Raw genomic sequence first — 16732 nt, 5'->3', positions numbered from 1 at the left:
TACCTGATGGCTGCCTCTTGCTTGAATCTATTCTCAGGTACAGTGGTTGGAGACAGGAAGATGAGAAGGATAGAATTCTGTTCATCCATTATCCATACGTAAAGGAGCATGCAGGAAGATGGACTAAGGGCAAAGAAATCATCAGAATGTCTCTTTGTTTATATTGATTAGTACTTCATGCATCGGCTGCTAAGAAAAGAAATGAAAGAATAAGACCAACTTGGCCAAAAAGCGAATAGATTAGATTCGGCAGGCGTTTAATCTGCAAATCAAAGACTACATTAGATTTGAATCTTTTCATTGGTAAAAGATTAGATTTGAATCTGCAACAACGACCAACTTGACCAAAATAAGCCACCATTGCTAATTAATCTGCACCAATGACCAACTTGACCAAAATAAGCCACCGTTGCTAATTAACTAAAATCCCGGTTTAATTCCACTTTGCACCCTTTGACTTAACTTACATTCCCACTTTGATCTCTAAATTTTAAAATGAGGCACTTTAGTCTTTATAATATAAAATTTGTCTCACTTAAGTAAAATTGTTGACAGATGTGGGACAAATTTTAAACTTTAGTAACTAAAGTGTAACGGATTTTATACTTTGGAAACCGAATTGTGACAAATTTTATACTTTAATGACTAAAGTAAAATTAACCCAAAAATTTACAACATATTGGTTTAAAATTTGGGCCTGGCTATCAAAGGTCAACATATATGTAATTACTGATAAAACAAATTAATTGTACATTACATACAAAAAGCTGCAAAATCACGTAGGATTAAATTTTTTAGTAGTAATTTTACATGTACTTATGGTTTTAATGTGCATCATCCTACCTAGTTGGTCACAAAACAAGTTTTGAGTTTGAGTTGCATGTTTCATGGATGCTCTTTCCCTTCTATTGTAAGAGAAGAATACTAGTTAAAAGCTGGCAAAATCTGCTAGTCTTCGTACTTTAGTTTGGTATTGAAATATTTGTGTAAAAAGTTAGTTGGAAAATGTGTAAAGAAATTATTTTTCAAAAATTCAAAATAATTTTCCTCCAAAACTAACAATCCGAACGGGCTTTTGCAATTTAATTATAGCCTCTTCTCTTAGATCAAGCTTTGATGTTCCACCTTACATTTGAGTTTTGACAAATTTGGTCCATTGTGTTTTCGAAGTCATACCATGATTCATGGGATTTTGGAACCAAGTTGATCAATGGCAACAAAGTTAACTATGTTTTCCTTTGTATATGTCCGTTAACTAGAGAAATTAAAACTGACTGAAAATTGTTACGTACATTTGGTTGTAGATGCATCCAAATTAGGTAAGGTTTAAAGGTATAAAAATTTCTCAAAATATCACTTAGCACCCCTAAGGTTTCAGAAATATCACTTACCTCCCTTACTTTTGTTATTTGTGTAACAAAATTTTTAAAAATCCTAAACTATCCTTCTGCTCATCTTACCAAATCAAAATATTCCAAGAAAAATCACATCCTAAATTGGTAAAATGGAGATTAATCTAAACTAAACAATAGAAATTGGTAATCACATCTTGTCCAATTTTTTTCAAAAAGAAGGTGTCAGAGGCGATAACACAAATTGGCAAATATAAAAATAAAACGTATACAGCCTAATTTGAAATAATATTAACTCTAGTTTCTGCCAAAATCACAATTTGCAGTTCAATATTCAACTAATTTGTTTCAAAGTCTTGCTCTAAACCAATTCTACTTAAAAAGTTTTGGATTAACCTGTCCTGGATGACTAATCATGGGATTTCTTACTTGTTTTGATACCATTGTCTGACAGTTGGTTCGATTCATACTGGATTATTTACACAATATTGTTCAAGTAAATCTTATTTTACATTCGTAAATGTGAAATACTCACTGAAATTACCATAATAAGATGAAAGACAAACTAAAAATGTCACCTGACACAGTACTTTGCATATAAAAATTTCAGCCTACTCCATGAACAAAGTGACCCTCAAAGCATACATTCATCTTTTCTATCTACCTTTTGTCTTTCGGGGTTCCATTCTTGCCTATATCAATCTATTCAGACGGCCGCTTTAATGCTAAAAAAATACAAAGGCATACATGTATCAAATGTGTGATTACAATTAATCAGGGGTATGTTGATCTTATCTCTATATAGATCAACAAATACTTTTCCTCGTACGAATCTTGACCAGAATTTTCCTCGTCTACGAGCCTTCTTCCTTGCTTGGTTAAAATAGCACTTATATGGTAGTATTTCATGTTTCAGGTTCATGCATGTCCAAAATGTATATATTTCGAAGAAATATTGTTAAGAGCCTTGGGTGGCGGCATTTTCATGACGCTTGGAAAGATCAAGACACGAATGAAGGAAAAAAGGGTCGTGATCAAACTAATCAATCTAAATTCTAAATGAGAGATTTTACCAAAAACTTGACGTGCGCGGAGTATACATATACAATTAAGCTCATCCTAATCAAGTTTTACATTTATAAACTCCTAAATACCCCACACGCGATTTATCGCAAGTATACGAATCGTGAACGAGTATAGGGTATTAAGGGTCGATCCCACAAGGAAGATTGCAATTACCGGTACTACTAAAGCTTCTCTATTATTTAGACTATCAATGAATTATAACAAATTAAACCTACTGAAATTATACAAAATAACAAATGAAAGCTCCTTGGGTTGTGGTATCCCTAACTACTCATGCAAGTGCTATATTTGGATCATTAATTACTACATTTAAGCTAATTATGGTGTAATTTCCTTATGCATTTGAATCCTACTTTCGTAGTGAATCAACTATACTCATAACTAATCCATACCTATTTTCATGGTTATGAAATTAGCTACAAGTTCATTTCTTCAATGAAATTACATGAAATGAATAACTAAAAACCACATAAGTGCACCTCTACTTTCGTGAGTGTACTCCCTATGTTTAGCACTTCTTGAACTAGTGTTAAATCTCAATTTTCATTGCAGAAACAACACCTTAGATAATCACAATTAATGGTACCAGATTAATCATGATTTCAAGAGCTAAAGTGCTAAATAACTTGCTCAAATCATAGCAGTCAAATAACCAAATAATAAACACTAACAATTATAGAAAGTTCAACCAAACCCAAGGTATAAACTTTAGAAACACATATTGAACACAAAATCCAGAACTTGTATATTAACTAAATTTGGAATCAAATACAAAAGATAAAGAGTTTGGAAGGAATACAACCCTTGTCACATGAGCTTTCTTCCTTGCCTTCTTCATCCTCCATCTTCATCCTAATCTAGATAATAAACAAGAATGGAAAAGCTACACTACTCTATACTAAGCTAAACTAACACTAGGGAGATGAAAGAGCTACATTTCTGCAGCTTCAAGCTTTCTCCCGTAGCTCACTCTATTTTTCTTGCTATGAACTCCCCAATCTCTTTTTGCAATGAATTTGGCTCTTTTATGATGAAAAGGTGGTCAAGAAATGAGGATTACATCTCCCTTTTACAGCTGGGAATGTTTCTCACATGTATAGCATCCAATGTGAGTTGGTGGAGGTGAAATTGAGTTTTACGCGTATAGAGCAGCCTTTTCTGACCTGTGATCCGAGCTGCTACAGTACCTCGGATCCGTATGGATCCGAGCTCGGATCCACTAACCCAGAAACAACCGAGGGTTCGGATGAATAGTGGATCCGAGTGTGGATCACTTGCTCTGTTTTTGGTCCAACTTCAACCGATCTTTTCTTGATGATAAAAGCTGATTTAGCTCTTGACCAAAACATAAAACTTGTAGCCCTTTGAGTTATCTTTCCAATGCATCAAGAATCACCTCATTTGGATCTGTGTAGGCTGAGAAATGACCGAAATACCCTTACCTGCTCATTGCCCTGTTCCAGTTTCAACCAGTAGAAATTTGCTATTGTAATTCGGCATTTTGACCTGGAAAACCTTCAAACTGGATTTAGATGTCTTCACCAAAGTTGTAGATCTATATCTTATCTTCAAATTGGTTCAAGAATCATCTTAATCTGATCATTGTAGCTCAAGTTATAGCCGAAATACGAAAATGTGTCAAAACTGTCAAAATACACAAAATCCAAGTAAAAAGTGATAAAAACCTCATTTAATCACTTAAAAGCATTTTTCACCAATTATAGCCAAAATGATTCATATTCTACCAATAATATAACTAAAGTGACTAAAAATAATATAAAATATCATACAATTATTACGTAAATTAGTCACTTATCAGGCTTGACAACATTTTGATTGTCGGTTTTCAAAGTCAACAACCATGATTTTCTTTGATATCGTAATGTGGTTTTCAGTCATTTGTATTTTCAGTTTATAGTGATAATTTACATTTAGTTTTTTTTAACATATAAATGTTTAAATGGTTAGAAAGTACATATTAGTTGATAACGACAGACCACTTGCTCATGAAAAGATATCGTATATTTGAATTCTGTTGCCGATATGACAACTATATTGATAGGTGATTTGTAAGAATAATTGTAAACTACTTATGATCTTGAAGACATATCCTAACCCATGATGATGATTGGAATCGAATCCATCTAAGCTTTTTTATTTTTTTACAAAAAAAAAAAAACAACAGGGCGAGTTGGATATTAATTTAAAGATCCACATGCGGTGATCACTTGTACATGTCTGTACAACATATGTGTACGTATTTAAAAACTTCAAAACCAAAGGCCAATTCTATTTCAACTAGGAGGAAAAGGCCAGTTAAACAGGCTGCCACTCGATGCAATCTCCTTGGGCTGGTAAAAATACCCAAATACCAATCACCCCCAGCACGTCCAGTGATTTGACAGCTTGATTTGGGTCAGTTGGATGAAAAATAGTTTGGACGAGTTGGATACCCATTCACCCAAGTACTAGTATCCACTAATCAAAGATGCATGCATCAATAAATTAGGATAACAAAAAGTACTTTATGTATGTGAAACCCGTAATTATGTGTAATAAAAAGTACTTTTGTGTGTATAAATGTGTGTGAAAGAGTATCATGTATCAAAATACATGAAATAATATGTTCAACCATATCTAGATTATGGATTTGAGTTCATCAATATGATTCAATCCAATTTGTACTTGGCGCGAGTTGAATATAATTCAAATAAATGAAACCCAACACCAATCCGTCTAAAATCTGCACAAATCCTCTCCTAAACAAAGAATTCCAATAATGTAAGCTCAACCCTACAAACAAATAAGTAGATTTTAATCTGGAATAATAGCCTTTATCTTTTTTTATTAACCAAAGAAATATATAGAAACCATCAAAGTCAAAGCGTGGTCGGCATTAGCTGATCTAAATATAGTTGGCATAGTTTCTTTGGGTAATTGAGGAATGTGATTGACGTACAATTAGATGATTAATTATGAGTCTACTTAGTGTCAAATGACATAATTAATGTCATTGCTTCAAAAAAAAAAAAAAAGACGTAATGTCATGTTTGAGCAAATAGAGAGGGCCTAATCATTTCTAATTATCAACTCTAAGAAAATCAACTGTTTGAAAAAATCATACAAAAGTCAACCTCTTTCTGAAATAACAATTCATGCAGCTTTAATTATTAGGGTTTATGGCCTAGGTCAATGGCATTTTGCCAAACCTGGATCTTCTGCTTCTTGCATTCTTTGAAAGTTAATTAGGACAAGTCAATATCTAAAGATGCCAAAAGGGTCTTGAATCTTCTTAGTGCTAAAGAAACTAGGGATTGAATCTTCTTACATCTATGAAGAATTATAGGATTCAAATATTATTTATTTGCTTTTCATTATCTAGAGGTAGATATGGGTATCTTCAATTTGATGAACTATTCGTGTATATGATCAGTTGTTGCCTAATTATATGTTTCATCTCATATATTTCTCTTGATGTTTATCATTTTTCTTTTGGTAAAAATCAGTTGAAGACTTTAAGATACCCTTTAATTGATGTTAATTAGGGAAACCAAAGTTAGAAGGAAAAAAAAAAATCTTGTGATCTGGATTGGCATCAAGTTTAGACAAAACCAGTCATGCGTTTCAAATTCAATCCAAGAATTTGGGGTTTTCATCTCTCATTATGTACATTTAGATCAAATATTTCATTTGTTTGTTTCTTCAATTTTGGGCCCTTTTGTTTCCCTAATAACTGGTAATTTAATTAAAAGAGAGAAGAATGATTTTACTCTTGTGGGCATCAAAGCAGAATATGGATTCCGTAGGTCTCTTTCTAATTATGCCTTCCAAGGAAAGGTATACATCTGTAAGTTGCATATTGCAGGCCATTTGAGATGGGCAAGAGGCATTGAAATTAAGAACATATCAATTAAAACTCTGTCTTTTAATACTCAGATTATATTAATTAATGAACTAAGTAATAAAACTCTGATCATCATATTAGTGCTAGCCCCTACCAGATTTACAAAAATGGTTAATGACAATGCTAACTAATTAACTTCTGTTGCTGTACCAATTCTAATGCTTCTTTCTTAGACTAGAGAGAAATCAGGTTCATCTGGCTTAAACAACTTGGGCATCTTTAGGCTAGAAGAGGAGGTATCAGCCACCTGAACCTTCTGGACGACCCCTCTTTTGGTGTTTGCAGCAAATTTTGAAGCCAAGATTGTAGCTCCAAGATGCTGACCATTATTATCAATATCCACCAGTGGAACCTCTTCAGGTCCATTATATAATCCGTCATCAGATTTTTGCTGATACGTGAAGTTACCATCCCAGTCAGTGTATAGGCTTTCTTGCACTGCCAACTCTTTAGCAAGTCTCTTTCTTTTATACCTTCTCCATGCAGCTTCTATAAAGCAAGCACCCCATGTCCTCCACTGAGGAGAGTAGTACCTGAATGCATGCTGGAGCTTCTTGCTATGGAGACGTTTAAACTGAATTGCAACAAACTTGAGGTCTTCGGCACGAAGTGCGAATGCCTCAACTTCAGTAAGTGTCCGAACAGTTCGAGTTGAAGAAGGCAGGTTTAGACTGGAGTTAGGAACCAAGGCCCATGTCAGTAACTCCTCCCCACAGAAGTCTCCAGGTCTGAGGGTGATGGAATTGAAAAATCCAGATCTTCCACCATTTGTTGTGGAACTCTCCAACTGTCCCCTAATGACAAAAAGCATCTCATCCACTGGATCTCCTTCTCTAAAAACATAGGTGCCTTCGGTGCTCAAGGACGAGACCAGGCGTTCACATATGGCATCAAGCAGTTGATCATCCATTTGTGCGAAAAAAGGAACCTGTAAGGTGACCAAAAGCTCAGAATCTGTGCAATATGCCTGGAAGAACGCCTGACTACTGCCTAACATCTCCAAGAGGAAATAAGTACTGAATGGTCAAGAGAAATGGAAAGTGATATGTACAATAATAATCAGAGAAAGACATACTCTTCGAACTAGGTTTAGACATAGATGCCGCTGAATTTCACGACGAAGATCTAAAGGCAAGGAAAGGAGGATGGATTCCTCATTAACGCCCCTTGTAGCAAACCATTTATACTGGACAAAACGACGAACGCGTTCTTGCAATTCTGGAGGTAACTGGCGATGTCTCATCCACTCTTCTGTATCCCTTTTCTTAAGTCTCCATTCTTCAAGTCTAACCGTCATAGATTGCAAATAAGTCTTTATTTGCAAAAGAAGAAAAGAAAAGCAATGAGTGCCACCACTGAAATGAAGCCTTAGATACAAAAATAATGGTAAATAATACAAACATAAACATTTCACTTCTAGCCTTGCAAGTGCTAAAAAAAATCTCAGTCTATTTGCGTTGTAGGTCTAATTCTGATTAACCACATTCAGAAGGAAGAAAGTAAACAAAATGCAACCATCTTGTTGAAAATTCAGGAGATCACTCAATTATTATTGGCCTCCGTAATACCTAAGAAAAATGAAAATTTCATGATTTTTCAATATATTTCATCATTCGCCAAGTTCTTCAACCATATTTTTATCTAAATATCTTCTACTGCAGAAGCAGTTAGAAGTCTAATTAAAGACGTAGTAGGAATTTTCATCTAAATGCACAATCTATACATCTCGTGGGACTGTGTACAACCCCGCTTTTTCCTGATTTTGCTGGCCATATTTCAGTCTTATGGTGTCCAAGGAAATTTGTCCAAATCAATAGTAAAAGACTGCAAGTTCCATAAGCACCCTTCATTAGGATTTATAATCCAAATTTATCAAACCATTCAGACTAATAATAAAATGTTTTGACAGACGTATTCAATTTACTTTTCTAGATAGATTTATGTAATATGTTAAACAGAACAACATTAAAGAAAGAGATGAAAAGAGTAGCAAATAAGTTTATAAATTTGATCCTTCTGTGATGGTTAATACAACCAAACTCTAGGCAGCAACTTTTACCTGCATGTTCCCAATCAATCTTGCAAACAGAATCAAACCACCAATACATAAGACAATGCAAAATACTGTCTCTCCAATGTAAGTGCTAGTCCGCAGGTTTTGCCCATATGAACTGCAAGGTTGAGAAAATATATCAATGAGTACGTTGTTGAGATAAAAAGTGAGCAGTATCCTATTGAAAAGCATTAATGTGTCCTAGCCTAGGTAAGTTTAGAATCTGAAAAGAGCAAATTAAATGAAGATGTGGCAGGAGGAGAGACGATGAAGTATGAAATGTAAATCCAACCTCAAATTTCTCAAACCCCACCAAAGGCAATAGAGATACTTGTGACTAAATCTTGATGAAGCAACTTCGCTGGTAAAAGCATGTGCAAACATTCCAAATTTGAAATCTGAATCATCATTTTTGGCATCGCAACGGGTGACAAGTTTCGTTGCATTCAGCCAATAGTTCCTCTCAATTTGTCCAACACTATCACAATCCAGAAATTTCAAGCTGCAAGGTGGAAATGCATCCATCTCTGCTCTACACTCTGTCTTCCAACAAGAGAGCTGTCGCCCTATTGACGCTAGATACCATGAAGCTCCTAGCACCTGTGTGAATCAATTGATATTGGTAAGCTTCTTATGATATATTAGTGGCCAACAGAATGGTAAGAAAGTACGATCCACGGGTAGCAGTTTGCAGCAGTAAATTACATGACTGGCTAACATGTAGAGAAGGAGATTGTATGCAGCTCCAGCCCAAGCAGTCTTAGCAATAAACCCAGTAGTTTTGATAATCTTCTGATTCAAAGGAAAGATGACGAACAATCTGGGGATATACTGGAAAAGAACAATAAGGGCAAGAGTGTTGTCGGCTTGACCAGATTTTTTACTTTTGGTCGCTGGAATTACATACCAGATGACAATCTGCCAAAAACAAGAACTTTTAGAGTAATCATTAAGCTCATATGCGCGGAGAAAATAAGATTCAAATTTGAAAAGCTGCATTCAGTACTACTTGAGTTTGTGCTGGTTCATTCTCATATCCTAGTGTTATTTCCATACGCATACACATAATTTATACTGGTACCATATGAAGAAAACGTGGTGTAAAAGTTAAGAACGTAAAATTGGGCAAAATAAATTGCTAAGCAACGCCATAGCAAGTCCCAATAGTCCATTAACAACAGCGAAAAGGACACAAGTTAAAAAGAGTACTTGGCAATCCTGCTCGAAAAGATTGTTAGAAAAAAAGAAGAAGAAGAAAAGAATATGCATGGGGGAATTTTACAAACTGGCCTGAGGTAAGGGGAGAGTAGCGGCAAAATCAACAATGAAATCAGATTTGAGATATCGCATGGCAATTTGTCTGGCGTCCATAACGAGCTCGCCCCGGCCGAAGACCCTGGAGCTAGGGGCAACGAAGGCAGTGCGGAACTTGAAGAGAATGTGGAGGAGGTAGAAGAGGTCGGCGAGGGTGCGGTAGTAGGTGATGCTGACGGAGGCTTCGTTTTCGGTGGTCATGCAAGCCATTTCACCGACGTAGGGGAGGTAGAAATAGAGAGGATCGATGAAGAGAGAGATGAGGCAAGTTACGAGGAAAACATGGTTCCACCAGTTGACAATGTCGCTGCTGGGGTCCAGAATTTGGTAGCGCCATAGTAAGACGTTTACCAGGTGAGGCTGGTCAGCCGCGAATGTGCCGTCGGAGGAGGCGGCGACAGTGTTATGGGTGGTTAGTGATCGCCGGATATGGCGGAGGTGGGACGCCGGCCTCGAGAATATTCTTCTATTCATCTTCCATGGCGGAGTCCGATTTACAGTCGGATTCCGCGGAGCATCAAACAATCCTGTTACAGCCTTCAAATAATCAAAAATGGCAACCGAAAAAAAAAACAGGAAATTTTTGGTACAGAGTAATACTAGAATGGATATTGCACTCAACTTCAATCAAACAAGAATAAAAGATGAAATCAATGATCACAGCGAAAGGAAAAGAAATTGAGGAAAGCAGATGAGAATGGTGGTAGGAACAGGAATGAAAGGATGGAGAGAGGGAGGGAAGGGAGTTTTGGGGGGGGGGGGGGGTGGTGGATTATGGCTGTTGAGAGTTTGAGGATTGAAAGAAATGGCAAGTCCGAAGACTCCGGAGGTGCAAATTTTGTAATCTATGCTGGAGTATGCAACTCTTAAAAATTAAGAACTCCAGTTTTATACAATTGTAAATCAATGCATGAGAAAATCTTAAATAGTTTAAAGATGATCACAACTTTCTTTTTTTAAACGGCACAATTATCACTATGAAATCTAAATTGGTCATATCCTTGTACATTTTATTAGATTTCTTTAACCAATTCAATTTCAATTTGATTATTATAATTTATTTTCACATCACTACCATGATAATTTTTTTTCAACTGTCTGTAATTTATAAAATTTTGATGCAATTCTGATATAGGACAATGATCATGTAAAGATCACATCCGAAAGTATTAAACTAATGATTCATTGATTTTAACTTTTTTCTGCAAATCACTTTAGCTTATGTTTCTATATTATTTCATTGTGTTCCAAAAAAATGATTAAAGCAATGTTATTCTTTTGTGATCTTATAAATTTCCACAACCATTTACTAGTGAAATTAGTCTGTCATAGATAATTTGTGATATAATTTCAGTTAATAATGACAGAATTTGGGATAATAGTTAGATAAAAGGATAGTACATAATGCGAGTTACGTAAAACTACTATGACATCTTGATAATGAGATCTGTTTTATTATATGGTATTAACGCTTTAGTTATACATTATGAAGTTTTTATGTCATTGGTTCACTTGTCAAAGTTGTCCTTCACAAGTACCTAGCTTTTGGTCATTTTAAATTTTTGAAATAATTGTTAGTTAAGAAATAATATTTTGCAATATCCGATAATTAAGTTAGTCAAGCCATTGGTAGTAGTTTTTATTATATCAGACAATATTATGCTTTAATTTTACAGTACTTTTTTTTAGTGCTTGATATTACTAATAGTACAATGTAGTGATCTTTTTTGAAAGTCACGAAATTTTGATAATATTTGGCACTAACATATACTTATAAATTTGTCTTTTAAGCTACTCAATGATCATAATACAGCAATGCTAATGAAATTTCGATATATTATTTCTTAAGAGGTATTTTTTGTAATTTTTTTTCAGAAACGATAACTATTGTATATCCTAATTTGATCTAGGGATAATTCGAAGAGGACTAAACCACCACCGAACTAAACAGGTGTACAACGCACCCGTCTAAATTTTTTTAAGCAAAACCACTTTTAATGTGACAATTGGTGCCCTTGCCTCCTATCCCACCAAACTTTAATGCTTTGGTGGTAGCTACTAGCCCAAAGCCTGGTGGTTAATATTAGCCAAATAATTGGATACTAGTTTTTATTACGTCAGTCAGTACTTTGAATACATGATAGTACTAGTATTATGACTTAATAATAGTACTAATACTACTTTGGATAGTACTACTACTATATTGCACGGTGCTTTATAGTACTTTTTGTTTTTCATTTTAGTAGTAATTCTTTTGGCATTTGTCAGCACTAATAGCATTACTTATTTACAGTACTAAAATACTATATTGGATAGTACTATGCTTCATTTTAATAATACTTCTTTCAACTTTTGATAGTAATAAATTACTTAATTATTCATCTTTTGGTTTTTCAAGAAAATATTATTATTTTTTATTTTTGTAGTCTTTCAAATATTAGAGAGTAATAGTAGTGCATTTGATAGCAATATTTTTTACTTCGTACTATTTCGCATACCATTTAATAATATTAATACCATAACTTATTCATAGGACTAATGTTATATGCAGTAGTAGGTCTACTAAATCAGAAAATACTTTCGTAGTACTTTTTCAACTATTTGATAATATTAGAACTATAATATTTTTTTTTTCATAGCACATCATTTAGTATCACTCAATACTAATACTACTACTATATTAAACGGTTCTATCTTTTTTGAATTTTCGTAATACTTTTATAAGTATTTGAGCATACTAATATTATCACTTAATCATCTATTCATCTTTTAAAAAATTTAAATAATGACAATATGATTTGTTTTTTTACTATATTGAATAGTTCTATTTTCAATTTTGATAATACTTCATTAAGTATTTGACAATGCCAATACTACAATTCACTCGTCTTTTAGAAATTATAATATTTTAATAATATCTGGCACTAGTACACTTTAAAAAGTTGTCTCTTATGACTATTTCATAATCATTAATACAAGTAGTTTATATTAATTGTTAATTTGATTTCTTATGAGATATATATAGATTTGTCATACTAAAGGAAAACTATAGCATGTTATAGCAAGTTATCAAGCATTTAGGAGAAAGTTTGCTATGTACTGAGTTCTATCCTTATTAAATGATGTGGCAATAATGTGTTGGATTTGTATTAAGAGAATAGTTCCCTTAAAAACAATAAAAGGACTGTAGAATTTCCCATATATAATAGGAGAGCTTCTCTTTGGGCCAGAATTCTAGTACAATAACACATTCTAAAGCACCAACAAGTTTTATAGAAACAAAAAAAAGTACATTAAATAGGGTACGGATGGTCGATAGCTAAAGTTGTCAATGATGAGTGATGGGGAAAAAAGGTACATTAAATAGGATACTAATGGTAGATAGCGAAAGTTGTTGGTGATGGGTGACCAAAAAAAAGTGTACGTTAAATAGGATACTGATAGTAGACAGCGAAAGTTGTCAGGTGATGGGAGATTGGGTATTGGAAACTAGAGGATATTTTGAGTATTTTAGACAAATACCACTATTTTTTTCTAAAAAAAACAATAAATTATAATAAAGTTTTATAGTGCCTTTGGGAGCGAGATTTCAGCAGAAACCAAAAGAAAGGTAGAGAAAGTTGAGTTTTCTTATGTTTGAAACTTTCGAGTGAAACGGAAATGTAAAGAAATGCACGGATTTTGCAGGATCCCACGTGCTGCCATAGTGAACATTTTTTTCCTAACCAAAAACATGCAGAAAGCAAAGGAAAACGGATGGAAGCTTGCAAAACTTTTTCAAATTGTCAATTTTATCCTCACAAAACTATTGAATGAAATTTTATTGACATGTATATCTAAAATCATTCTACTTCCTTTTAAAACTCCCAAACAATATTAAATCTCTTTTCTTCATATCTCTTATTTTCCTTTCTTTCATGGCTTAACATTTTTTTCTTTTCTTTTCTATCCTAAACCAACAAACTAGTCATTAGACTAACACCAAAAAAACATATCCAAACCGACATAATTAGACCAAAATCGAGTTGGAGATGCTTTAGTATTTATGTATGTGAAACTGTGTTTATATGTTAGAAACAATCATTTTATATATGTAAATGGGTATGAGAGAGCATTATGTATCAAAATATATGAAATAATTGATCGGGTCTTATTTGGGTTATGGGTTTGAATTGATCAATATGATCCAATCCAACATCAACCCAATTTATGCTTGGAGTTGGGTATAATCCAAATAAATAAAAACCTAACACCAACTCGCCCAAAAGTCGCCCAACCTTCTCCTAAACAAATAATTCCTCAGACCTATCAAGTCATGTAAGCTCAACCCAATATACAAATAAGTAGGTTATCTATATTAGGGTTGTAATCGAATCTGCTCGCGAGTAGTTCAATCAAAAACTTGACTCAAACTCGAGTTGACCGAATTCGAGTTGAGTTCGAGTGGCTCAATAGGGCCAAACGAATCGAGTTCGAGTATTAAGCAGCAAGACTTGAAGGCTTGTCGAGCCTTATCGAGTTTTTAAATTTTAATTTTTAGTATATTAGTATTATGAAATTACCCTTGTGCCCACAAGAATGGTTGAATTTACGAAATATTTTAGGTTGTATGAATTTTTTTTGAAGGGTGATAATGTCTTTTAGCTTAAAATTTGTCAAGAAAAATGAAATCTCCAAATATTCCTAACTCAAGTTCGATAAGGCTTGCTTTGACTCGACCCCATGCGAGTCGAGTTTGAGTTCTGCAAGCATTGCATCGAGCTCGAACTCGAGCTCTAGTAATGCTACTCGCTCGAGCTCGAGCTCAAGCTCAAATGAGAGCATCCTTCCTAAAAGTCGAGTCGAGCTTGAGTATGGTGATACTTAGACTTGACTCGGCTCGATTACATCCATAACTTATATTGTCAAATTGTAAATTTACATTTACTTCTTGCATCCCTACTTGCTTCAATCTAGAATAATAGTCTTTACCTTAGATGTTAGTGAAGCAACCGTTGATACCATAAGTGACTAGGTTCGTCCATTCTTCACCTTTGATATTGTAACATGAAGCAGTTAAATTGATTTCATTTAGTGCAACTGAGAGGTCTTGTACGCGATAAAAATTTCAAGTCTGCAAAACGACAAGAAAAATACACGACAAATATATGATATATAAATTTAGAAAAATATGTAGGTACAATCTCTGGGGTTTTCTCGAACTTGTGGAGAGTTTCCCTCGATTCTTCTCCTCGAACGCCAATCCAAGGGCTTCGCAGCTTGTTCTTGGATCCACCACCGATTCCTTCAAATCTTGATATAGAAGATTTGAAGAACTTTAGAAGATATTTGAAGACTCAAGTCTTGATATCTGGGAGACTTGGAGAGCTTGAAGAGCCGAACCTTTGTAGCTTGGAGCTTCAATGCTTTGAGCGTATATGATGCTCTTTTGATATCTCTGTGTATTTTTTTGTGTCTTTAATTTGGTTGAGAGACCTCTATTTATAGCTGTAGCAAGAGGTGGAGGTTGAGATCATGTACACCACTCTACTTGCCTAGCAAGACGTACAGTCATATTAGGACTGTGCCAGTTAAATATTATCTCTTCATTAATAAAGAGATAAGTAATTTCTCGATTGGCCAGACTTGTGGGGACACGTGACGTGGCGCCATTTTACTGGCCAGGCCATTGCAGTATATAAGAGATATACTTGGATTAAATAACTCTAAATATTATCCCTTTAATAAGAAATAAATACTTAGATATTTATCCAATAGGTATGTGATACGATATGATTTGGTTGGTGAAGATACCCCTGCGATTTGAATTGGTTTGGAACACCTCAACTTGACACGTGGAGGAATATAATTGGCTATTTAATAACCAAACTTTCCAAGTGTACATGCCATATGGCAATATCCGATTGGATAAAAACATTTTATAGACCAATGGTAATTTTTAGAATTTAATTAAAATTCCATTGTCTACAAATGCCCCCTCGAAACTTGTGCGTGAAGAGTAAAACCTGAACGAACAAGCTTCGATTTCATAACCAACTTGTTAATACGTTGGTATTCCCCAATTTTAAATAAATAAATGATAGCCACTAATTTTAACTATAGGCATCTGTCCTCAAGAAAGCCCAATGTATTGATATGTGGGGCATTGCATATTACTTGCTTAACCATTCACGTGCAAGGCATTTCAAAAAAAAAAAGAAATCATGGGAATCAATTGATATTCCATGCATTTTGTTTGCCAATTACGCGCGGAAGTCATAGGAATCCCATTAATCATAGAAATCATAGGAACCCACGGAACTCCACCGCTTCCAAACTTCAAGACCACTTATCCCTGTCGGCCTCAGGAACTTGATCAATTCATACCATGTAGCCGTGCAAAACATCTAAATTCCACCACCGCCCCAATCATCAAATGCCTGTACAAGTCCTGTAAGTCCCGAAGCCGGATTCCAAGTAACATACGAATTCCAAGATGATTAGGAAAGCTTTCAAGCAGTATATGAATTCCAAGTTGATTAGGAATGTTTCCAAGTCCCGTAAGTCAAATTCCATGAAGCACTTGAATTCCTAGTAGTATTTGTTATCAATGATGATTAGGCAAGTCCTGCAGGTCCCGTAGCTCCCGAGGCCAGATTCCATATAGTATTCCTTTTGTTAGTCTATCATACGCACAAGACTCCTCGCCCTTTATGAATTCAATCAAATTCAGCCTCTGAGGACTTGGGGAAATACTTCGGTGATGACTCGTACAGGTAAGAGATTAGCTTCCAATTGTAAAAGGAGATCACCCCCTAAGCGTACTAACTAAATTTCCGTGGGAAAGGAGGTCTACTTGGACTCAAATTAAACCATCATTCAAACCTGAACTCTCCTTGAATGTACGGCGCGCATCCATTATAAATACTTAGGACCAAGAGCTTACTTTCAATCCAAAACAAGAGCCAGCCCTCTCTTCCTTTCTCATACCGGTACAATCAATCGACTGCCGCTTGAACTTTGTAAACCTCTCCCCTGGTGTAG

The 16732-nt window shown here is 34.7% G+C and overlaps 1 protein-coding gene across 1 annotated transcript; it reads right to left on the bottom strand.

The window, feature by feature from the left end:
• Positions 1-6439: 6439 nt before the first annotated feature.
• LOC113711512 (cyclic nucleotide-gated ion channel 18-like) lies at positions 6440-10183 on the bottom strand. The gene is made up of 6 exons (XM_027234671.2): positions 9686-10183; positions 9101-9313; positions 8688-8995; positions 8402-8513; positions 7418-7654; positions 6440-7270 (listed from the first exon to the last, which is right to left on the bottom strand). The coding sequence occupies exons 1-6, from the start codon at positions 10181-10183 to the stop codon at positions 6512-6514; spliced, it is 2127 nt and encodes a 708-aa protein (XP_027090472.1). The 3' UTR covers positions 6440-6511.
• Between the last annotated feature and the right edge of the window lie 6549 nt (positions 10184-16732).

This window comes from Coffea arabica, chromosome 10e (genome assembly GCF_036785885.1).
Source record: "Coffea arabica cultivar ET-39 chromosome 10e, Coffea Arabica ET-39 HiFi, whole genome shotgun sequence".
Classification (NCBI taxonomy): domain Eukaryota; kingdom Viridiplantae; phylum Streptophyta; class Magnoliopsida; order Gentianales; family Rubiaceae; genus Coffea; species Coffea arabica.
Note: the sequence above shows the minus strand (reverse complement) of the source record. Positions and strands in the feature narration are given on the sequence as shown.